This window comes from Lytechinus variegatus, chromosome 16 (assembly GCF_018143015.1).
Source record: "Lytechinus variegatus isolate NC3 chromosome 16, Lvar_3.0, whole genome shotgun sequence".
Classification (NCBI taxonomy): Eukaryota; Metazoa; Echinodermata; class Echinoidea; order Temnopleuroida; family Toxopneustidae; genus Lytechinus; species Lytechinus variegatus.
Window position 1 is genome coordinate 14,450,678 of NC_054755.1, and position 26,629 is coordinate 14,477,306.

The 26,629-nt window shown below is 37.9% G+C and overlaps 1 protein-coding gene across 5 annotated transcripts in view; it reads right to left on the reverse strand.

The window, feature by feature from the left end:
- Positions 1 to 256: 256 nt before the first annotated feature.
- Positions 257 to 26,629, reverse strand: part of LOC121429506 (lymphoid-specific helicase-like) — a 51,378-nt gene continuing 25,005 nt past the window's right edge. For all 5 annotated transcript variants that reach the window (XM_041626560.1, XM_041626564.1, XM_041626563.1 and 2 more), the window contains 9 exons: positions 22,474 to 22,599; positions 21,499 to 21,601; positions 20,251 to 20,412; positions 17,102 to 17,295; positions 15,463 to 15,691; positions 13,406 to 13,525; positions 8,799 to 8,915; positions 6,841 to 7,000; positions 257 to 1,073 (listed from right to left, as the gene is read on the reverse strand). In XM_041626560.1, the coding sequence (XP_041482494.1) occupies positions 793 to 1,073; positions 6,841 to 7,000; positions 8,799 to 8,915; positions 13,406 to 13,525; positions 15,463 to 15,691; positions 17,102 to 17,295; positions 20,251 to 20,412; positions 21,499 to 21,601; positions 22,474 to 22,599 (1,492 nt within the window). In that variant the 3' untranslated portion in view covers positions 257 to 792. The remainder of the gene's footprint in view (positions 1,074 to 6,840; positions 7,001 to 8,798; positions 8,916 to 13,405; positions 13,526 to 15,462; positions 15,692 to 17,101; positions 17,296 to 20,250; positions 20,413 to 21,498; positions 21,602 to 22,473; positions 22,600 to 26,629) is intronic.

The window sequence follows — 26,629 nt, forward strand, 5'->3', positions numbered from 1 at the left end:
TCATGTGTTCTTTCTAAAGGAGGGCATGTAATACAGATTTTAAAAGAATACATCATGGATAAAGAGTTTGCATCACCACAAGAAAAGGCAGAAAGATACATTTTGAGGGGATTTTTATAGTCCATTAAAGGGAAAATTGTTCACAGGTGACGTCACACTTCCCTGCTGTATTGCCAAAGGAAGGATCTCCATAGCATTAGTGATTGCAATATTCAAATGCTCATAACTTTCTCACTGTTTGTCCGATTTTTCTCAAACTTTCTTTGTTCTTATTCTTTGATTTTTCTGTTTCGACACAAGCCTACTTATTCCAAAGGTTTCATTTCCCTTTAAATGATTGTCAATAACTCCACTCAGAAGGCGATGTGTTAGTTTCACAAATTCATATCTGCACTACTTATACATGACACATTTGGCACATGGACATATAAACCACTCAGAAGTTGTCTCCTTGTTTCCATTCAAGAAACATTTTTATCACATATTTCAAGGTGACTCACATATGATGGTATGAGCATGAAAATTAGAACAAGGCAAATGATGAAAGAATGACCTGATAATATAGTACTGTTTTTATAGGCTGTCTGCCTGACACTGGTTTAACAATCTTGTCTCGTTTTACAGACATTACAATGTTCTGTCCAATGTTTGGAGCTTATAAAGGCCAAGAATTGAACTAGTGGTAAACATTCCACCAGAAAATGAAAGAATGAAACTGCACTTAGTAAAGAGCGAACCAGCAGAAATTGCAGGAACACCTAAGAACTTGACAGCAGAACATTCAAAGGCTTTTCAGGCTTCCATCTCCATTTCTTCTGTACCTTGAATAACCTTGAGCCATTCTGGAAATTCTTTGACCTTTGACTCTTCAACTTGCTTGCCATTCCTCCTGTTCTGCTGTGCAATGAGGTCAGACCTGTCCAGAAGGAGCTGGAGATCGCTGTCACTGATACCTTTGTCATTCTTCACCTCACCACTGTGATCAGAGGAACGCAGGAGATCCAAGAGTTCCTTCGGATTAATCAGTGCTTTGTGGTCCTTTGCCAGGTTGCTCTTGCCTCCTTTGAATTTACCTGGAAGAAAAAAAATTAAATGCTTGGAAGTAATTTCACAAATAATGAACTGATTACCAAGTAAAATTTCCACACATATGCAATATTTTGATTATTTGGTCAATTCCTCAGAACAATAACAATGGTGGTGATGATTGTCCTGAGCAGCATGAATTCATTGTAAACTACATGTAAAATTAAATATCAATTATAATACACTTAAAATGCATTATTATTATTATTTATTTGGCATAATCAAACATATAAACAACATATACAAACAATAGGATAAGGAGAGTCACATGGATGCTGGGAAAGGAAAAAGATTAACTAAATAACTATAAACCGAAAGTCTTCCTTTCCAATCATTGTGACTATACAAAGTAAGCCTGAGTCGAATCGATTTTAAAATCGGTGTTCGATCGATGTCATCGAACACCGGTGCAGATTTTGCAAAATCGGTGCATCGAAAAAAAAAAAAAATACGTCGGCCGGCCGATTCGTTTGGTTTACACAATCAATCATCAAAATATCAGTAATGTCCAACTTTACTACTACTTACTTGATTTCTATTGCCCCCAAAATGAAACCGAATGAGTAATTATGATGCTATTCACCATTAATTTGAAGTTTATTTCGATCATAGTTCGAGTCTTACTCGTCTGCTCGTGCCGAGATAATTTATGCACGATGAATTCATGAATGGAAGTCATGGCCATCGATCGTGCATGCGCAGTACTGTTCTTTAATCAAACCAGAAAATGGCCGGAAATTGACGCGATCAACGTAAAATAAATCTTGCTTTCATGAACAATATTAAAATCATGACCATAGAACATTATTTAATCGTAATATTTAACAATAACTTGCATATGATAATCATTAATATGAATTTAGAGCTTGATGTGAAACGTTTGTATTTCGTTTCAATTTTCAATGGCGGACATCTCATGACGATCGACTTGACTTCTTGAGTCGAGCTAGTGCACTTGTCTAAAAAAAAATAATCATCACGTCAGGATTGATTTTCGAACATTGTCTACATGCAAAAACTCTGTTCAAGTTCGTAATATCACCATATAATATCATTTTACATGACAAAACAGAGAAAATTGCGTTTGATATTTTTTCCCATCAATTTGAAGCTAGTTTGTGCCCAACTTTGGGCTCTGATTTCATGAATGGGAAAATATGTCATACGTCATCAAACACGCATGCGCATTGTGCTTATTTTCTCGGAGCTTGGAGGAGACGTCCAGAGATGGAACAATAGAAATAATCCCAGTATTATTTCTTCCATATGAACATAACATACTTTGCTGACATCGTCAATATTCTTAGTATGACCATAAAATCTTGTTAAATCGTAATAATTTAGATGAATTTATGGCTCGATTCGAAACATTCGTATTTATTTTGATCGCATGCTCAATTGCGTCTAAAAAACTGGATTGTCATTATCAGGATTAATTCTCGAACATCGTCATAACTCATATTCCACAATCTTTCCTCACAATCGTTATATCAGCATTGAATAGCAATTCAAATGACCATCCAGAGAAAATTACGTATTTATTCCCATAAATTTATTTGGAGCTCATTTTGGATCCAACTACACAATCTCAGGCAAGTTTCAGCGCTCTCCGTTTATTGCAATTGTTTGCTGGCGCTGACGTCAAGCACGCCTGTCGTTTCGGGAGAGTGAGTGTACGGAGCTGCGGACGGGGCTGGTGAATGGACTGCGAATGCTACTTGACCGAAAATCATTCGGATCGACTCTGCGTGATTCATGTCTTTATTATTGTTTCATTTTAAACTTATATGTTGTCATCTGCAAATATCATTGTTGAAAATATTTTGGGAAGAATTCTGCTTTGGTCCCCGGCCTTTTTTGTGTGTTTTGTGATCATGGAAAATACAAACGAACTTTGCTCTGTCATCTGCTTGTGCAACGCTCACCTGTCCAACGCCAGCGCATACCGTCAGTGCGTAGTGCATATGCAAAGCGCATCGCATCGACGCAAAAACAAGACTAAATTTTCCCCGCCTTCAATATTCGATGCATCGATGTTCGATCGAATTAGAGCTGTCGAACACCGGTTTTCAAAATAATCGATATGACTCAGGCTTAATACAAAGATAACATGCATGTAACACAAAATAGAAAATACAACTATAGAGGAAGGCGGGGTAAGTTGAGCATAGGGGCAAGTTGAGCCACCAGCCCCAGGCCAATAATGAATGAGTCAGACATTGTGGTGGTGTCATGTATTGATAACCCATAGCATAACCCCTAACCCCACCACATTGTTTTCAACTTTGAAACAAAAAGTAGTTTTTTAGAGGGAAAAATGTGAATTTCAGCCAAAAAAGTAAAAAAGAGTGTGAAATAGATAAGTGCTTTATAAACACACACGTCTTTGAATATAATAAAGACATGATAACAACATTATTAGTACAGGTATGGATCTTCATTCTTGTCATAGTCTTTTATATGATGGATGCATAATAAATGTGTGGATACAAAATTATCGCACTAAGTTCGGACTGGTGTAAGTTGAGCCAAACAGCATGGGGCAAGTTAAGCCATGGTACATGTAATTCCTATGGTAATGTATCTTAAAAAACAAACAAACCATAAAAATCGATTGAAATGCTGGCTGAAAGGAGCAAATTTACATGACTGCACTTTTCCTTTTAAAGGATGTTAGTATTCATAGAGAATTAGCAAGTGAAAAGACTTTAAACAAAAAATTGACATGCTGGTTCTCCCCTCATACATTTTGTACATAGTTTTTGTGGCTCAACTTACCCCAGAAGGTGGCTCAAACTTACCCCATATATGGGGCAAGTTGAGCCATTTGAAATCATTTTTTTCAAAGGTCACGATGACTTACAGTGTGGGGATAGAAAGTTATGTATAGGTGGAAAATATTTCAGAATTAAATTTCAAGGCAAGGTACTTATTTCGACAAGATTATTATTAATCATATCAATTCTAACATGCAAAAAGCAAAAACTGTCACAACTTACCCCGCCTTCCCCTACAGTTGTTGAAGATGACAACAAATTAATTTAAACAAACATTTAGATTTACATAGTGAGGGAAAGGGCTTACCTAGCTACCCCGCCCCCCAAAAAAATATTTTGAGATAAATCTGTGACATTTAAACCTTACACCCTAACGACTTCCCAGACTTTTTCCTTGTCTTGCGTAACTTTTAAAATAAAATTTACAACACCAATAATACTAAGTTAAGCAACATTTTGTAAGTGCATATCAGAAAAAAAATTGCTTTAAAATGTGCGTTCATGTTCAAATCCAATGCAAAGTCTGATTCTAGCTGAAAATCAATTTCATGTTGTAACCAGACAATCGTAAGGGTCATAAAGATAGCCGCCGATCAACAATAACCATTCGACTTTGTCAGAAAATCCGACAAGGAGACTGAAGCCTTACGCGGCTCAATAGAAGATCACTAGACCAATCCGAAAAGGCTAAGACAAGTTTAATATAAGCCCAGAGTCGAGACTCACCGGCTTATAGATAAGATTAATCCAAGTCGTATCAATGCAAACAAAAGGAATGTGAAACATCTCAGATGCCCTACGTGTCGGGGGAGGCACCCAGAAACTGATCTGTGGAGCATTTTGGCCTTGTAGATTAGTCTGTGGACTACGAAACAGAGGGTCGAATCCAAGCCATGGCGTAATTTCCTTCGGTAGGAAATTTATCCACATTGTGCTGCACTCGACCCAGGTGAGGTAATGGGTAACTGGCAGGAATTTATTCCTTGAAATGCCATCGCGCTGTAAAAGGCTGCGAGGCTAAAGCCAAGGTAATAATATCCAATCAAGCGCATAGGGACACATTTGGCAGTGATATGCGCTATATAAGCATGTTGGTATTATTTGAAACAGAGGGTCATGGGTTCAACTCCCAGCCATGGCGTAATTACTTCAGCAAGGAATTCATCCACTGTGTGCTGCACTCGACCCAGGTGATGTAAAACTGTACCGGCAGGAAGTAATTCCTCAAAAAGCTGTGTGCGCTTTATCGGTTACCTAGCTTAGCCGAGGTAATAATAATAGAAAAGCGTTTTTTAAAGTGCCATGAGCATCAAAAGGTGGACCTGTGCACTATAAAAGTAGCCACCATTATCATTAACTCTGTCTCATACGCATGAGAACAGACCATCTGCGGCTTCTGGTAGAGAGCTGTGGCAAGCCGAACTGTTTCCAGCAGACCGAAAGGGCACTACTCTCCTCTGAAGTGGTGTTATCCAACTGAGAAAACCTGGGTTAAACGCTGTGAATGTCCACGGGACGGGTAGTAGCAGAGACGTAGCCGATTCCCTCCGTAAGTTCTGAGCGGCTGGAGTAAAGGAAGTTAATCACAACCATAGTGCACCGAGCAGTGATAGCATAGCAATTACTAAGTAAAGATGAGTTATCGATCGCCATGACATTCAGCTCCGATATTTGTACTCGTAAGCCTGCATCGTGAGCCTGACCAGAGCAGCTATAGTTCTCATATCAGAGAGCCGCCCTCTCTACATTAAAGGACGTATGTCTATACTAGCCCCGATTATAACATTAGATGGGAAGAGTATGACTTAATAGGGGCACCGTAAGTTCTCCATAGAAAGTGAGGTTTACGCCAAAGGCTGACAGTCTGAGCAGAGGGTCTGCTGTCGTAATAGGTTGCCCTCCCGAAGGCAGCCTAAAATTCTCATGAGACTCAGGAGTTCAACATAATGACTGGACCAAATCCAAGAAAGTCAGAAGCACATGCATACTAACGGGGGATACCCATGAAGGTGATCAGGTCAGGAATATGGATAAATTTGATTAGGATCTTTCAAACCACGCAGTGCGTGCCCGATACCATTGATAAAGCTGATAGAGAGCATGGAATGTACAAGCCTGCTCTGCTCAAGGGCATGGAAATGTAAGATAAAGGATGCAACATTTATCCAGCGAATATCACGAGCCTGCTAACATGCATGAAACAAGCATGTAGGCATCACCTGCACATAGCGGGGGATAACCCGTGCAGGTGAACAAGCCGGCAATTTCATAGAAAAGGCTGGCATGAGACTGCTTAATGAGCCCGGCTGTCCGTAGCGGTGGTCTAAACTGATGGAGAACGTGAGGGTAGGGACCCGTCTTGCTCCGCAGTGTATTGACACAGCCTGTAAGAATGCGACCCCCAGCCATCGGTTGCGAGGTAGAGATGGCGGGTGTCTGCTTGAACCTCCCAGTGCCTGTCGGCTGAAGCTGACAGGGAGCATGGGGGAACTGACCAGCACTGCTCGTGGGACATTTTTTTTTTTAAATTGCAACATCAATTTTATATTCCATTTTTGAAAGCCATCTTGGACTTTTTAACATACTGGACCACTGGCTGTCCTTGTAACTTTTCCCAGTGTATTTTGTGGATTTGTGGATATTTAGCCTACGGCAGCAATTTTGGGTGCCATCTTGGATTTTCCAGGTACCCTGAAGTGTTTACATCCGCTCTAGCCAGTATCAACAAATCATTTTAAAACACTTTTCCGGATGCAGATTTCGGTAGATTTTTAGTATGTTATTCCTAATAATACCAAAAACCGTTGAAAAAACATTTGTTGCAGTTTGTATTTTTGGTTGTATATTGACCCGTCTATTATCAAAACAGGCCAGATGAATGACCGTATCATCCAAATCATAATCCATCTCGCAATCGCCAAAAAAAGATGAAAGCAAAAGCATGTACTTTCATCAACAAATTTATTTGATCAAGTACCTTGATGAATGACCATCTTCTCCAACTTGCGTTTAGCAGCAGCTCTCTCTACAACCTTCTGATCAATAGTATTAGCAGTGACCAGTCTATAGATGATTACTGGTTTGGTCTGACCAATACGATGACATCTATCTTGAGCCTGAAGGTCACTCTGTGGATTCTGCATAAATATAGAAAAAAAAACTGCTGTCATTTTGTAGGTCATTAAAACATATATGATAGTACAAACCCGTTTCATTGAAAATCATATTCAAAGTTAACTATTAAGCCTGAGTCATATCAATTATTAACTATTAAGCCTGAGCCATATCAATTATTTTGAAAACCGGTGTTTGGCGGCTTTCATTCGATCAATGCATCAAATTTTTCAGGAGGGAAAATCGAGTCAATTTTTTTGGCTCCGGCTTTCGATGCACGCACTTCGACGGAATGCGATGGATGGGTAAGTGTTGCACAAACAGATGACAGAGCAAAAGTTCGCTTGTATTTTCTATGATCACTAACACAAAAAAAGGGACTAATGCAGAATTCTTCCCAAAATGTCTTAAACAATGATATCTGCTGATGACAACATGTAAGTTTAAAATGACAATTCCGTTTACATAGAAGGTCAATACGCAATGGGAAGCGATGTCAAAATGCTCGCGCTGGTCAAACTTTGTAACTGCCACTGTACTAACAATGCTTTAAAATCGATTTAGTTCAATGACATTCAAGTACAAAAACTATTTTAAAGAAACATAAATAACATTTATAGGCCTATTAACGGGTATAAAATTAACAGGTAAATATAAAATTTTGGAGAATTTTATGCCGAGAATTCAGGTAAAAATGGCAAATTAATAGCATAATCCCCATGTAATCACACTAATAGTTTAATAATGAGATGCAATTTGTCATTCATATTTTCAAATGTAATGAGGACGGATTCTATTCTTCAAGATAAAGGTCGAAGATGGCATCCCTTTTTCACAGCGTTTCAACGTAAGAGCTATGGAAACATCCGAGTAATTTTGCAAATCTTGACCTATTGAGCAATGGCCGACCACGCTCCGCGCAATCACAGACGTTAAGTACCCGCGCCTATTGCGAGTACGCACGCTAGCAAACAAGTAATATACATGTATCTCTATGTAATTCACACAAAACCACTCTCTTGAGCCAGCAACCTGTGTGAATTTCAAGCGTTAAATATTGGTTTGATCGGCTGGCTGTAATTTTTTATGACTGCGTGTCTCGCGGTAGTTGCGTGACCCTCCGGAGTGGTGTCTACTTTATTCTGAGCAATACTGTATCATGTGTAATAGAAAACAAAGTTCAAATTAGAAAAAAGTTTAAATCAGAATACACACCTTTAGCAAATAAGCTAAAACCATGGAATATTACAGTTGTAATTTTAGTATTCTTAATTGACCATGCAGTGTTCCAACTTACCCTGTATATGGGGCAAGTTGGAACACTTGAGATGGTCTTGTTCAAGGTACATTTTTGTCAGTAACCATCATAGAGTTATAGAATATTATGAAGTACATTTTTAGCCCTTGGATATACATGTATGAATAAAGCAGATATACCAGTATTGATAGTTTCTTAAATAAAATCTATTTGGATTTAACAGCCATTTTTGTCAAAAATGTACCAGATAACCCAAATCTCCAGTACATTTTGATGAATTTTGGCTTTATTACACCCAACAGCTATATTGGTGAGGAAAGTATAATATACAGGGATGTCGATGGCAATTCTGTATATAAAATACAATTTTTCAGTTTGTGTTATAACAAAAAAAAATTTACAAAATTCCAGGCGGCTGAAAATTCGCAGAACTTTCCGAAAAATTTTCTAAAATTTCTGGTCCTTTGCAACCCTATACTACCAACACTCTGTGCTTGGAAATGCATAATACAAAAAAACACTCATTTTACATTTCATTTTAATCTCAAAGATACTATGCTTACCCAATCACTGTCATAGATGATAACAGTATCAGCTGCTGTAAGGTTGATTCCAAGACCACCTGCCCGAGTACTCAACAAGAACAAGAATACATCTGGGTCTGTGTTGAATTCTTTCATCTTTATTGTGAAAAGAAATTGGCAAATCAGATAATGCTTGTTAAATATATCTTTTTAAAATAAAAATATTGCAGAATGAATAAAAAGAGTGAATTTCATCAACTTGACTTTTTAACGATGAAAACTAATACAAACACTAGCAATCATCTATTGGCAGATAGGTAGGTCATCATTATGAGGTGTACACTCAGAACCCTGTATAGTGATTTAGTTTAGGCATGAGAAATGAGTTCAAAAACACTCAAAATATTTTTTGAGACTGCAAGGAAGCGGAACAAACGAGTAAGAATCAACCAGCTAGCTTGCATGCACCACGGAAATTAATTCCTTTCATTTCTGTGGCTTGCACGTGCAGCTATTGTTTACAAGCTAAATATAGCTAGCTAGCTGGTTGATCTTTTAGTTTTACATCTCATATTAATTTATCTCAAATATTTGATTCAGCCAAGTGTTAGACAAAAACGAGAGCAAGTTAAACAAAATACATGACCTTTAAACCCCTAGTTGTACTTTGACCCCATCATTCTCAAAACATCACATGTGGTATTACCCAATGATCATATGTACTAAGTGTGAACATAATTGATGCAAAAATAAAGAGAATAGTGGAAGTTGCACAAAATCTTTAACATTTTTTAACAAACCAACAGACTAATCGGACCGACGGATGGTAACATGAAAAGTGATTACCAGGGGCGGTATTCTGAGGTCATTTTATCTTTTAAATTTTTTTATTTTATCTCCTAAAATGAAATTGGTAGCCTGAGATGGCATTTTATCTCTCAGATAAATTTTTTAAATTTTACCTCGCATATAAATTTTATCTTGCGTATCTACAGATTAATATGCAACAGAGCAGTGTCTGCGTAGACATTATACGCATTGCGTATCTAATCATTACAATGCGGATGAGCTTGCGCCCATGTTACTTTGAAGAAATCTCTGCGAAGTTGATTTCATCTTCATTTCTAGGTGAATTAACTCCAAATATTGACATGAAAATGAAGAAAAATTATATATTTGAGAATAACACCTTACCGTTATTCCTGTACTGTATTTCAGACTTTTCTTGCATCATATTGTCTTTGAAATGATGCTTGAAAAAATGTGATGTACAAAAATATTTTTTTTAATTTCTGTAGAATCTCGGTCCTTTGCAAAACCTCCTGGCAGAATGGATTTCCATTGGTTGAGTGATATGAGAGAGCTATAAAATCATGTTTCTAATAAAATATTGATTAAACAAGTGGAGCGCCTCTGGCAGTCTCACCTGCATCACACGATTCAATATAGCAGCAGTGCTGAATTTGAAAACTAAGTACTATTACCCTCAACAATTTTCGCGATATATCTGCTGCGCGAAATTTTTTCACCTCGCAGCTCACTGACTTTTTACATTCAAGTCTCGCGCAAATTTTGAGACCAAATTTGTGACGCCCGGGTACGCGGTTACGATATTACGCAACATTATGTAAGTGCATGTCAGACCCAAAATTGCTCATAAACGTGATTTCATGTACAAATCCAATGCAAATTGTGTATTTAGCCAAAATTCATAAATGTATCATTATTTCTACTTTTACTGATTAAACTTAATTAATTTTGCCTTGTTTATGATCAGAATTATGTCTGGAACAATTTCCATTGAAAAAACAATAAAAAACAAAAAGTAAAAAAACAAGAAATACATAAGAAATTCATAAAACAATAAAATACATAAGAAATTATTTCCAAACCAAAGTTTTTTTGAATTATGATTGATAAGAATACTACAAAGAAAATTTTTACCAGAAATTAGCATTCTAGGAGCTTTATTTAGTGAATTAGAGCAAAAAGTATGATTTATGCATAAATTAGCATGATTTATGCATAAATTAGCATAATTAATTCATAAAAAATAAAATCTCATTATTTTGGAAAATCTTACCATACAGCCTTGTAGATTACATCGCACACTACCAGCGTGCAAATTTTTGCGTCGCTCGCGCGATCGGCGGCCGAGATCTTAAGGGGGGGCCATAATGCCCCCCCCCCGGGAATGACAAGAATCAAAATACCCCGGGAGATTTAGGGTTAAATGATTATTCACAAAAAAACACCTTGCATATAATGAGACAATACTACGTTTATTGACAATAAATGACATTTGACCTTGATCATGCAACGTAAGACAGTTTGTCAGTGATACTTGATCACCCATATATCCACATAACTATATCTATAAACTTTAAAAGTTAAGACAGCAATCTAATAATTGCCTCCAAAATGGCCTTAAACTTCAAATGGTCATGTGACCTGTAACTCGCATGAGATGTTGAGTGAAACTTGATCACTCTTATGTCCAAGTGTTATGAACTAGATCCATACATTTTTGATGGTTATTCAACAAATACCCCCAACAAGGCAAAAGTCCATTGACCTTAAATGACCTTTGACCTTAGTAATGTGACCTGAAACTCAAACAGGATGTTCAGCGATACTTGATGACTAATCAAGTTTCATGTATCAGACCCATAAACTTTCAAAGTTATGATGGTAATTCAACAAATAAGCCCAACTTGGCCAAAATTCATTGACCTTAAATGGCCTTTGACCTTGGTCATGTGACCTGAATTCGCACAGGATGTCCAGAAATACTTGATTACTCTTATGTATAAGTTTCATGAATCAGATCCATAAACTTTCAAATTATGATCGTAAATAAACTAATACCCCCAACTTGATCTAAGTTCATTGACCCTAAATGACAATTGACCTTGGTCATGTGACCTGAAACTCAGGCAAGATGTTCAGTAATACTTGATTAACCTTATGAACAAGTTTCATGAACTAGATCCATATACTTTCTAAGTTATGCTGTCATTTCAAAAACTTAAGATTAGGTGTCGCCGCCGCCTATAGTCTCACTGTGCTATGCAGGTGAGACAACAATCGGCGTGTCATTTTCTTTGTTTGTTGTTTCGGTAATTGTTAGTGATTTTCATTTGATCATTGTTCTTTTAATGAAATACAATTATGTAATTCCTGTATGATTGTTGTTTTTGTAATGTTCCAAAATATCTTAAAAATCAATAAAAATTTGGAAAATATAAAAAAAAATGAAGATGAAATTGTTCTCAGAATACCAATTCAGGAAGATTTTATCTCACTAATTTTAACAGAGATAAAATATTTTATTTTTTATCTCAGATAAAATGGATCTCAGAATACCACCCCGGTCTCTGTCAAACTTTTTAGTAAGACAACAAAAAGGACCACTGATAAACTTCTTGCTAAACAAATTACAAGTCACAATGCAGACTATCAAATACAATAAGTTCTGTGTCTATACAGTTGCCTGTCCTTTAGCATCGTGAAAATGATGCAAAATCGCAAAGGTGAAGCTCAGTAACGTTGCAAACAAGAGCAAAATTCTATGACATTGCATGTACATATCCATGACACAATTGCATTACATTCAGGAAATAACACAATGATAATCCACAATGGTCGCGAAAATTCCCCTTGAAAAAAATCTACAGGCCAGGTAGAAACAATTCTCATTGAGACTGCGAACAAATACAAGCGTACAGAAATGCCTAGCCAGCTTCGGGGAACCAGCGCCAGCACAATGATGATAGGGCTGGTGCTGGGAGATCTCTCTGTATACATCCACCAGCATAGCCACACAGTGTTGTTGCCCAGTGGATCAGTCTCCGGACTTTGAAACAGATGGTCGTAGGTTCAAATCCCAGCCATGGCGTAGTTTCCTTCGGCAAGAAATTAATCCACATTGTGCTGCACTCAACCCAGGGGAGTTGAATGGGTACCTGGCAGAAATTTTTTTCTCGAAATGCCGAGCGCGTAAAAGCTGCTTGAGTAATAATATCCAAGTCCTTTGGAAGCGCACATAGACGTTTTTCATGTGTTATGCGCTACACAAGAACTGACTATCATTATTATCATTACAGTGCAATATCTATATGTCAAGGTAGGAAATAATATTTCTTTTTAAGGGGCTATCCTTATCTTCACATTCGGGCGATTGCACAACATGGGGGTGATTTCTTTCTTTTAAAGGGCTGCTTTTTAGAGGAAACAAGCAAATTATGCCCTAAATCCAACTATCATTATTCTGCCATAGTTAGAATATTGATTTCTAAATGATTTAAAATATTGTTTGTGACAAATGTTGGGGCTACTCAAAAAAGAATGGTTGCCCCTAAGCATGCATTGGGGGAAATTAGAGCTGTCATGACAGCGACAACAGAAATTCATGAAAACACAGAAATTTTCATGCCTGTTAGTGTGAATTTTTTTCCTCCCCTTTAAGGAAATTAGAAAGACTCAACCATAGGCTGACTAACCAAAAAAAGAATGCCTCCAGCAAACAACTTACTACTGCAGAGGTTAAAATAACAACCCACGTCATAATATATTAGTATTCTAGCAATCACCTCTTTTTATCTATTACAATGTACTACATGAGATAAAACTGGAATGATACTCACTCTTGCCTGCCTGTCCTCTATAGATGTACTGCCATCCAGTCTACAGTATTGATAACTTCTCAAATGACAATAGTCTTCTAGGATATCCATCATCGTTGTCATCTGAGAGAATATCAAAACCTTGGAGGAGAAAAGAGAATCTATTCTGTAGTATAACTTCACTAAAATATTTGTGTATTACTTTAAGATTCTAAAAAACTGGCAAATCATATATGACACAATTTTACTGCGCAATTCAGATAACATAATTTTAATCCCATTATGTGGCTGGTATCAAGTAGCTCTTGTTTTACGCAAAAGTAATGAAGATTCAGATGAACCCTGAAACTTTCTCATTCACAATAAAATGTTAATTAAACAGTCGCATCTGGCAGTCATGCCTGCATTACGCGATTCAATAAAGCAGCAGTGTTAAAAACAACTTTCTTTTTATACAAAATCAATCTTTAAAATCATGTGTATGATGAATCATAAACTTTTGTGTTACTGGACCCTAATGATGACTCCTTGAGGTTTGCTAATACATGTACGTCCCATCTACGATGGGCGTATAAAAAGGGGAATATAGCAATGTGGCTTAGAATGGCCCAAAATTAAGATTCTTTCCCGAAAAATATTTGTGGGAGACTTATATACAGTGCATATATAAAAACAAGGCAAGAGCGATTTTGTGTCTCGCCCACTTGTAAAAATGACCAAAAATATCGTGATTTGCGAGGGCACGCAACAGAATTGTCTTAAAACTTCATTATGAAATGACAGGGATGATAACACTTGTCATAAGAGCCTTGCAAATAACCTTTAATGTTGACCTAAAAATGACCTTTGACCTTACCATGTGACCTCTGACTGGAGCATCACATGCAGGTCTCCCAAGTCCATCTACCACCCAAGTTTGGTTGAAAAGTGACTTACGGTTGCGGAGTTATATGTCATAAGGGAGTCTTGCATGTAAACTTAAACGTTGACCTGAAAATGACCTTTGACCTTATCAAGTGACCTCCGACTGCAGCATAACATGCAGGTCTCCCAAGTCCATCTACCATCCAAGTTTCGTTGAAAAGCGACTTTCGGTTGCAGAGTTAGGTGTCATAATAGTCTTGCATGTAAACTTTAACGTTGATCTGAAAATGACCTTTGACCTTACCATGTGACCTCCGACTGCAGCATAACATGCAGGTCTCCCAAGTCCATCTACCATCCAAATTTGGTTGAAAAGTGACTTACGGTTGCGGAGTTATATGTCATAGGGAGTCTTGCATGTAAACTTAAACGTTGACCTGAAAATGACCTTTGACCTTATCCAGTGACCTCCGACTGCAGCATAACATGCAGGTCCCCCAAGTCCATCTACCATCCAAGTTTGGTTGAAAAGAGACTTACAGTTGCGGAGTTAGGTGTCATAAGAGAGTCTTGCATGTAAACTTTACGGTTGATCTGAAAATGTCTTTGACCTTACGAATGTGACCTCTGAGAGCAGCATAACATGCAGGTCCCCCAAGTTAATCTACCATCAAAGTTTGGTTTAAAAGCGACTTAAGGTTGTGGAGTTATGTGTCATTAGGTTTGTGACGGACGGACGACGGTCGACATTTGGATCCCTAAGTCTCGCCTTCACCTCTGGTGGGTGAGACAAAAATGGACAGTTTTTAATAGTCTGTCAAAATTTTGTTTCAAATCATGATGTCCATATTTTGATATCGATGGATGTAAACTAGGCAATTTTGAAGCCTAAGAAGACCTGAGGGGAGGGGGCTGATTCAGCCATCCCCCCTATCGTCTCAGCCGTTTATTTTGTGATCGTGGCGAAAATTGGCACGCATGTTACCCATGGCATGATCTCCAAGACTATAAGATCAAATTCTGCAAAAATCTCATTGCTAATTATGCTAGTTTATGCATAAAATCAAGTTTGCTGTAATTAACTAAATAATGCCCCTAAAATGCTAATTTTTGGTACACAGACTCGTCACAGGAATCTGATTAAATGTACTTTAAAAAATTTAACATCACCCTTAATTTCTTATGCATTTTATTGTTTTCTAAAATGAACTGACCTTATGACCCCTCTCCTTGAGAGCAGGAAGGAGCCTATCCACCACCATCATCTTGCCACAGGAAGTAACCAGCTCTTCATCTACCCGATACTCCCCTGTAGCTTCTATTAGAGGGTACTCTAGGAGATACGGATGATTACAACACTTTCTCAGCTGCATCATTACATTCTGGAGTTTGATGTTTACAACTGAAGATTCAGCTTTCTTAGCCTTTGTAACTTTCTCTTCCCTGTAATGAAAAATAAGAATATGTAATACTTTGAAACATGCAAATTATTTTCAGCACAATTATAATACCATCATTTTCTTAATTATGAAATAACGGGACACATCCCTTTAATCTATATTCATCCACTTGAACGGCTATACCCAAGACAATAACACACAAATTCCTAGCTCGAACACCAGAGCTGGACGCCCACTTGCTCAATCACGGCAAAATCACTTTCTTATACCAGTGCAAACTGAGGAGACATACTGCAATGCAAGGCGAGGGGCCTGTGGGAGGGTTTAAATGGATGTACCCAGTTATTTTGTGAATAAGAAAATAACAGTAAGTATTTTCATGATGTACTATCAATAACTGGGATACATCCTTTTAATCTATGCTAGACCAACTCGGATTAAACTGTGGGGAGGCATGTCTAGAGCAAAGAACGCAAGGGAACAGGGAGAGGAAAATGCAGAGGCCACCACCTTCAGAGCTTAAGGAAACTCTCCTCTTCAGATGAAATGTCTTCCCATAGGAAAGACCAGAAAATGATGGCTGAGTGCAAAAGTGGCCCTCAAATGGAATGGTTGATGTCCAGTATTAGGCCTGGGAGTAAAAATCAATTGATCAAATGGCTTACCGCTAATTGGTAATCAATAAGCAAAATATATACTGCTCATACCGTCGGCGGTCATCCGAACTGTCGTATCACAAGCTGCGCTTTGAGTGGCTGATTATTTTTACATGGAAGGCTGGTTACTAGGGGCTGGTTTCAAGAGTATTACATGAGAAATATCTTTCTACGACATTTTCAAAGGGCAAATCGCATCTTTTGAAAAAGGGACCACCTTGGTTGATGAGTAAAATATTTGAAATTTTGATTGATGTAAACATCATGACGAATTTCATAGTAAAACTGTGTTTAAAATATCATTAAAATTACACACCCGGTGCACGAGTTAAAGCTGGAACGAGTTATCTCATTCTTCGGGTGAAACGGGTTAAGGACATCCATTTGGGTGAACGAGAGGATCGACAAGAAGAAAATCCTCGTCAGAAGACATGTAAATCCAATACTCATGGTATCGAGGGCCTCGGCCTCGAAACAGGAGAAGCGCCTGCTGAATCAAATGCAACAACAATCCTCTCATATCTCAAAAAAAAAAAAAAATGCTGCCTAAAAATTTAGCAATGAATAGCGTAAGATTTGTACTTTCATTTTATGCAAAAATCTAAAAATCAAAATTTTTTTGGACAAAATTGACTGATATGAGAGTTCGGATGACCGCCGACGGTATGAGCAGTATATATTTTGCTTATTGATTACCAATTAGCGGCAAGCCATTGGATCAATTGATTTGTACTCCCAGGCCTAATACTGGACATCAACTATTGCAGTCCTCATTCAATCTTGCCATATAAACTTACTTTTCTAGTTGTTTCTCAATCATCTCCACCCACTGGATAATTTCATTTTCTTCCTTTTCAAAGTTGATCCTCTGCTTGCTTTTCTTCTCTTTCTCTTTCTTTCCAGATTCCATCATGATAGCATAGTTGACATTCTTGGCTCTTCTCTTTGGGCGCCCAGAAGGTGTCAGCTCAATAGGAGTAGGAGTGGGCTCCTACCAATCAAATAATCAAAAACAATATATGCATTTCAGTCTTAAAACAACAAATAAATGATGACAATGGAGGCTGCAGAAAACATACTACCAAATTTATTTCTAATAATGCCAAACTACCATTAGCAGGGATGCCACTGGCAAATGACTCCAGGGCCTTAAAAAAAAAATTGAAGGAACATTACACAGGAGATATATTCAAATAAAGATGAAAAAATTATCATTCTGCCTGCACTTCCAGCTTTCATTATTTTTAACACTATCGGTCATGAATATAAATGAAATACGCTGTTTTAGTATGAATATTGGAAAATATTTGGTAGGAGTATCAATTATTACATTTCCAACCAATATCTACCCCAAAATATAATTAATTTCTTATGTATTTTGAAATTCTTATCAGGCCTCGAAATAATCGACGGCCATCGACGGCCATGGCCGTCGATGCCCCCATTACTGGCCGTCATGCCCTTCTTCTTTTTGCTAAAAGTTACGGCCACTAAAAATGTGCCCTTTTTTATATGGCCGTGGTGCCCTTTTTCTCATAAATGTGCCCTTTTTCTGATATATAATGTGCCCCTTTTGAAAGTCTGCACCTTTTTTTCTGAGCGAGGAAAACTTTTCTCCGATCTCAAAAAGTATCCAATATCTTAGCTTTACCAGCAACGTCCAGTGCATGTATGCAGTCTAGTCTGAAGCCGTGCCGAACGATGAGCTAGCTATACACCGCTAGCGGCCGGCCGGCAGCTAGTGCGCTTTACATATGCTATGTAAGCTGCAGCATAAGAATGGACGAGCCCTTGATACACAAAATGAGTTCATTGTCTGCGTGCACAAAACAATAAGAAAACACACAACCAAGCTCACTTGAGCTGATTGGACCTTCGGATAGCCAATGAAACTTTTGGGGAAACAAAGAAGAAGGCACGTGGTTCCCTTATCAGGAGAGGTCATGACTTCAGAAATAAATTGACCCCTCCCCCATCTGTGTGTGTGTGAGGGAGAGAGAAAGATAAGGGTGGGAGCCGGAGAATTCCTTTCATGTTTCAAAACAATAATGCAACCTTTTTTCTATCCCCCTCACACAATGAAAACTACATTCCAACATGTGCCAGTCTTCACCGGTACTTTCTCGACTAGTCTCCAAAAATAGACCCAGTTTATATACATGTAGGTTCAAATGATAAAAAATCGTAATTTTAAAAGGTATTTCAAATTAAATATTTTGCAAAATATTTTTCTGAAATACATGTGTAGAATCGTGGGCAGTGCCACAAGTGGGGGCGGGGACATGGTGTGGGCAAGGGATGTAATTGTTCAAGAAATGCTCCACCTGGGGTCAGTCTCAAAGAATAGTTCATGAATGAGTTGTTTACATCTTTGGGCTTTGAACTCTGATCTGGGCTGATTCATTCATATGCAGGGGTGTGGCACTTGGAGGGATGCATGCATAATACCAGAGTACCAGCATGGATTTAGGAAGGATTTTCATTGGAACATTTAACTGAAAGTTTTAATCTCATTTCATGTAGTTTCTTTTGATATAAATATCATGGAGAAGGGGAAAAAGGTCCTACTTTCATTTATTCTAAACATGTGACTTTGATGGAGATTTATTCATGGGGTGGGGAGTCACCATAAAGTAGGTCAACTATTGTGACCTAAAAGACCTGATTCCCGACGAACAATCGAATCATTCGATTATTTTTTCAGGAAATTATTGAATGGTAAAAATGACAATCGTCCCAGGCCTAACATCCATGCACCATAGCGGTCACGCACAGTTCTCAAAGTCCTTTGCTATTCGTTCATTGTGTGCAGAGAGGGCGGGATAAAATGACAAACACAGTACAACTCCTTTGCTATTCGTTCATTGTGTGTATAGAGGGCGGGATAAATGACAAACACAGTACAAGTACATGTTCCTTGTATACAATGCATTTATTCCAAGTTCCACTCCCATCATATCAGCCCATATCAATAAGCGCAGCTACCGCTAGGTCATGGAAGTAGGTCAATTTTTGAGTGCGTGATTTCTGATATTCCAGGAATCTCGATTAATCGAATGTTTCCTCTGGCCAACAATCGAATGGCAAAAAGGGTATTCGTCCCAGGCCTACTTGGCATGCCATGAGGTAATTTGGATAAAGAATTAGATGAAATTTACTTCTACCAGAGGTACTTTTACTTGATTTGTTAATATGTACATGTTACATGTTGGATGTCAAATTCAAGACTCAAAGCAATGCAATGATGTGTTATCCTGTCCTGAAGTGATTCTGAAGAATAATGAAACTTTCTTTTAAAACCTTATACAGTGAGTGTTGTCAGACTATTAAAGTTCATTTTTTCTTAAGTAAATAATGTGGTTTGGTAATGAATCTGATGTATAACATCGACTATGGAAAGCCCCCCCCCACGCCGCGAAACTGTAACACCTACAAATAATTTATTACATGCCCCTTAAAAAGTGGCCTTGGTGCCCCTCTGTATGGCCTTGGTGCCCTCTGCTGCCTGGCCTCAGTGAAAAAGTGCCCCTCAAAAATGTGGCCTTGCCCCCCAAAAATCCTATTTCGAGGCCTGTCTTATGTAGACCTTTGTTTTTTCAAACCCGTTTTTTTCTGATGAACTTTGTCTGGGACACTTTTACGAACATAAATATCATAAATTAAATCCATTTACAGCAACAAAAGTCAAACTAATCATACATTTATGATTTTTGGTTGAAAAACACTTTGTACACGGAATCACATTTTGGAGCAATTTTTGCACTTACAAAATGTTGCATAATATTGGAAGAGTGTATGAGGGAGTCATAAATTTGGTCTCAAAAGATGCGCAAGACTTGAAAGTAAAAAGTCAGCGAGCGACGTGTTCAAAAAAATTTTGCGCAACGGCGAAGTGATGAAATTTGTCAGGGGGGTCAATAAGGGATAAGAATTCCAGAAAACTCACATCTCTTTCCTGTATCCTGTCCATGATAGTCTTGTCCAGAGTGTATTTATAAAACTCTTCTTGGTGTTTGGTGAGAGGGGCATGGACTAAGAGCTCTTTCTTGGGTGGTATCATCAGGTCCACATCAGCCTTCAAGCGGCGCAGTAAGAAAGGAGTCAATATCTACAGGTGGGGAATGAACCAAGTGGGCAAGGTTTATTTCTTTGGGGTTGGCTGATATAAATAGCAATTTAAATCACTATGATCGCAACTTAAATCACTATGAGGAAAAAAAATCATTGATTTAAATCACCACTGAAACATACAAATGATTGATAATTTATTTCTTTGTTGTGCCAGTTATATTCCGCTCGATTCGAATTACTATGCGTGAACCACCCCGTACGATTTCATTTCACGGAAAACAAAAGACCATGCAGTTGCCATCAGTAGGCGGGGCTTAGCATGCATTCCGCCAACAGAATGAAAGCGCTCTACGGATGATCAATTCCACATAGCCATGGCACCATTAGGCGATGAATATTCATGTAAACAGACTTTCATCGATGAATATTCATCTGTTCTTGTTGAATAACTAATGGTATGCATTTCCCGATCCAAATCGAAATCAATATTCATGAGAGTGGAGATCATAACTTTCAAAGTTATGATGGTAATTCAACAAATACGCCCAACTTGGCCAAAGTTTGTTGACCCTAATTGACCTTTGATTTTGATCATGAACCAGAAACTCATGCAGGATCTTTAGTGATACATTATTACCCTTATGTCTATGTTTTATGAACTAGGTCCATATACTTTCAAAGTTATGACATTTCAAAAACTTGACCTTAGGTGAAGATTTCAATATTGATTCCCCCAACATGGTCCAAGTTCACTGACCCTAAATGACCTTTGACCTTCATCGTGTGACCTGAAACTCAGGCATGATGTTCAGTCATACGTGATTACCCTTATATCCACGTTTTATGAACTGGTTCCATATACTTTTCAAGTTATATTTCAAAAACTTAACCTTGATTCAGATTTCAGCGTAGCTGTCTGAAAAGCGGAGCCTATAGTCTCCCTCTGCTATGCAGGTGAGACGAAAATCTGATTTTTCTTATTAAAAAAAACATGTATGAATCACAAACCCTGGTGGATATAGTTTGAAATATCTCAAACCCTTAAAAATCCTTCGCTTTCATAAACACAAAAACAAATATATATTTTGTTGATTAAAAAGAAACCATAGGCTAGGATACAAACCTGATGAAGCATTGATATGACATGTTGTTCTCTTTCCTGGGCAATGATAGCCTCATCACCACCTTCCTTAGATAGGGTGGAGAAATCAAACCAAGATTGGAATCTAGAGAAATTAAAACATAATAAAACATTTTATTCTACTATACACCAGTGATCTCCAACTTTCTTAGATTGTATTGGTTATGTTTCAATTGTATACAATAAAATACATCTGCAATCACCTCCACAAAACATGTGAAATGCAATGCTCCATAAAAAAGTGGAGCGCCTCTGACAGTTTCACCTGCATTACGCAATTCAATACAGCAGCAGTGCTGACTTTGACTATAAAATAATTATTCACAAAAAACACCATTCATATGATATGCTCCTAAGTTCAATAACCCTAATTGACATTTGACATTACCCAAATGTCCACATTTCATTAACTATAAGTATATCCATAAATTTTCAAAGTTTTGATGGCATTTCAACAATTACCTACAACATTGCCAAAGTTCATCGACCTTAAAATGACCTTCGACCTTGGTCATGTGACCTGAAACTCGCACAGGATGTTAAGTGATACTTGCTTACTCTTATGTGTAAGTTTTATGAACTAGATCCATAAACATTAAAAGTTATGATGGTAATTCAACAAGTACCCCCAATATAACTTAAGTTTATCAAAATGACCTTTGACCTTGATCATGTGACCTGAAACTCACAGAGGGTGTTCAGCGATACTTGATTACTCTTGTATGTCCAGGTTTTATAAAATAGACTTTCAGAGTTACCATGGTAATTCAACAAATACCCCCAACAAGGTCACAGTTCATCAACCCTAAATTAGGGTTGATGAACTGTGACCTAGTTAGGGGTATTTGTCATACTTGATATAATTTTACTCAAATCAATAAGAACAAATTCCATCAATCAGGCTCTTCCATCAGATTAGGCCATTGATAGAACATTATTTTCATTCATGGAACTCACGTATTGAGATCATCAAAGACTTCTGGCAAGAGAAAATTAAGCATAGACCAGAGTTCAGCAAGATTGTTCTGTAGAGGTGTACCTGTCAAGAGAAGACGATTTGCTGTCTGGTACATCTTTAGTTCCCTGAAGAAAAGAAATATTGGATATTATCATCTACATGTAAATAGATATATATTTCAGATCAGTATATACTGGTATATACCTCAGATCTCTGCCGCTGATCGCGCGATCGCTGCAAAAATTTACACAGGCGTAGAGCCTGATGTAAACTACAAGACTTTACAGTAAAATTTTCTTATTTTTTTATTAATCAATTATGGAAATAAGCGTATGAAATTTGCCCTGAATTTGTTTTTTTGTGTATGCTCTTGCAGAGTTGTATTGAAACTTCATTGAGAAATGACTGGGATGGAATAAAACTTGTCATAAAGTCTTGCAAGTAAACTATTATGTTAACCTGAAAATAATTTTTGACCTCTGACTGCAGCATAACATGCAAGTCCCCCAAGTCCATCTACCATCCAAGTTTGGTTGAGAAGTGGCTTACGGTTGCAGAGTTAGGTGTCATAAGAGAGTCTTGCATGTAAACTATAACGTTGACCTGAGAATGACCTTTGACCTTACCATGTGACCTCCAACTGCAGCATAACATGCAGGTCCCCAAAGTCCATCTACCATCCAAGTTTGGTTGAGAAGTGGCTTACGGTTACAGAGTTAGGTGTCATAAGAGAGTCTTGCATGTAAACTATACCGTTGATCTGAAAATGACCATTGACCTTACCATGTGACCTCCGACTGCAGCATAACATGCAGGTCCCCCAAGTCCATCTACCATCCAAGTTTGGTTGAGAAGTGGCTTACGGTTGCAGAGTTAGGTGTCATAAGAGAGTCTTGCATGTAAACTATAACATTGACCTGAGAATGACCTTTGACCTTACCATGCGACCTCCAACTGCAGCCTAACATGCAGGTCCCTGAAGTCCATCTACCATCCAAGTTTGGTTGAAAAGTGACATGTGGTTGTGGAGTTACGTGTCACAATATTTGTGATGGAAGACAACATATAGATCCCTAAGGCTCGCCTTCACCTCTGGCGGGTGAGACAATAACGATATGTCCTCATATCATTTGACCTTTTGACTCCATCATTTTCATCGGCTCACATGTAGTACTTAGTATTACCCGTGGATCATATGTACCAAGCATAAACATAATTGATGAAAAAAAAGTTGAACAAAGTAACAATTTTGCAACAAAACAACTGACCAACAGCAAAATTGGTTTCTAGGTCTCTTTCCAACTTCGTTCAGGCGAAACAATAAATAGAGAAATAACAACACATAGCACTGACCTCTTGTTCTAAAATCAGATATAAAATCATGAAATTTAAAATTTTGTTTATTTTACATATAACATCATTTAGGTAGCTTGTCAAAAGTCCATGCACCGTTCTTCATCGTTCTTCCCGCATCCGGGTTTTCGCTTCGGCTTTCCCGCCCAACGTTCCCTTGTCTTCAAAGGAACGGCCGCCATCAAAGGCCCTTTAATGCCACCGTTCTTTTGTTCGTCTTTCCTGCAAGTCTTAATTTCTGTCGAAAGGCCGAAGAATCTATTCTAAATAGCTCCCTCTACGACCAAAACAAATGTGTGCCTTCATCATGTTCATATTGACTGTCGGATCGAGAGTTCGGGTCACTGTTCTGAACTGTGGTTCGCATCTATCGGGTGCATTCATAAAGCCACGGTAGCTTAAAAAAAATTCACGCATGTGTCAAAAATCGTTACTGATCTTTCGAATTTGCTGCAATAACCATGAAAACCTCTTTTTTTGCAATTGGAAGACAGTCAATTCATGTTTTAGGTGGGAAAATAAGATTCCACATATTTTCGTTTCGTAGGCCCAAGCCATTCGTAGAATTCACGTCGACTTGGAATATTAATTATTACTCGCATCTCAAACAGGTGTCGAGAACGCCCCCCCCCCAAAAAAAAAAAAACAGAAGGAAATAGAATGATAAAATAAATATGACCGGAACAGCTTAGCGCTATTAGGCATAGAAAGATAAAAGATTTACAAAGATTTATTAGAAACTGTTTTAAATAGTTTTTTCATATTTTTGACGGGCAACCATTTCCCCAGGATAACATATTGTCTCTTAATTTTCTTTATCTCCATGTTTTAAAGAAACGGGACCAAAAGGGATTGTGAAAAGAGGAAAAAGAAACTAAGAGGTCAAAGGGAGAGAAAAGGAAGGGGAAACAGAGAGAAATAAGAAAATAATATTGGGATGGAATAAGAGGAAGGGTGAAAAAAATGGAGGAAATACAGTTGAAAGAGTGGAAAAAAATCGGAAATTTGAGAGGGGTTCTCCCGATTTCTGCCTCTGCATCGAAATCAATATTCATGAGAAAGCAGAGTTGTGTCCTCGCAGAAACCGTGATCAGGTGGGGGTGAAATTATTTTATGACTTGCGTCTTCGGAATGAGAGTACTCATGCGCGTGGACTGGATATTTACGAAATTGTGGTCGTCTATTTCGAAAATTGTATGCCATGAATGAATCAGCATCCTCAAACTTCCTGTACCCTTCTATCACTGGGGGATTTAGGGGGGAGCCGTCCTTGCCCCCTTCCATTATGAGAGGCACAATTAGAATTTGTAATGCAAAATGCAGCCAAAACAGAAGAGTGCCCCCCCCCCTAAAAGCGGAACCTTTTTTCCCCTGTCATGGATCCTCCCCTGACCTTTAGACATTATGTTGTATAGATCCGATTCTTGGTTGGATTTACATTTACAAAGGCCCCCCCCCCTATTGGCGGAGCAAAAAAAAGGAAAGAAAGAAAAAAGAGAGGAGAAAAAAAGAAGAGGCAAACATAAGAGGAGGAAGGCGAGTGAATAAGATGATGCGAAGACTTATTAAATAATTTAATAATCATTACGCCACTGGGACAACCAATTCAAAGAAATAATTAAATATCAACCTTGGGCGGCCGATCGGGGAAAATATGGGTGAAAAAAAAAGACCCCCCCCCCTATATAGAGGCTGGATCCGCCCCTGGTTTAGATTTACATTTTATTCACCCTATCGATCCCCTCTCGGGGTATGAGAGTACAACATAAACACAACATATAACAGACTAAAGTATAACTTCATGTAATTGGTTTAACGTATTAAACGTAATGTTCGGAATTGAAGATAAATACCAACTGTGGTAACGATCTGAAAATTTGTTCGATCAGAATCCAATGAAATTTACCAACGAAGTGTTTGTATAAATGAAAAATATTTGCCAAATAGCCCTGTGAAAGAAAGTCGTAAAAGTGCTGAGAAATGAGCGATATAAGCACAGAATTCCATCAAATGTCAGGTATTTGTCGAGGCAATGTTATAATACACTGTCCCACGTATGCTTTTCTGTTTTAGTGATCATCAGAATTATCGATATTGAGCGGCGATTTCATTATTCTACAAAGATAAGTGTATATTAATGTACTAGGTCTAGATTTATGATGAATATTTCGTATCGAAATCGTCATGTAATCATATTTGAAATTGCGCCTGATACGTTGTGCTGTACATGGTCTATATCCTCCCATATTTATCGATATCGTCATCACCGCTGTTACTATCGCAATCATCTTCATTTCTCTATTATAAGTATTATCTTCGTTAACATTTCTATTATTTCATTATAATTTAATCATCATAAATCGATGGGGTGGGAGGAGGAGGAGAAGAAGAATTACCAAGGAGAAGCAGACGTACATGTAGAATGGAGGAGCAGTAAAAAGGGATGAGATTAATAATGAGAGATGAGGAAGGATACGGAGAGGAAAAGGAAGATAGAGAAAAAAAGGAGACGCAAGAAGAAAAAGAAGAAGGACGAAGGAAAAGCAGTAGGAGACGTATAAGAAGGGCAGGTGGGCAGAAGAACAACAAGAAGAGAGGAGACGTAGAAAAAGGGGAGGAACTTAAGAAGCAGCAGGAAAGGATGAGGTGGAGAAAAAAGAATAATGAAAGACGACAAAGGATATGAAGAAGAAGAAAAAAAGATTTAAAAAAGGAGAAGGAGTAAGAAGAGTAGATGAAGAAGGGAGTGAAGGATGAGAACAAGAAGAATGATAAGGTGGAAAAGAAGAATAACGACGGAGA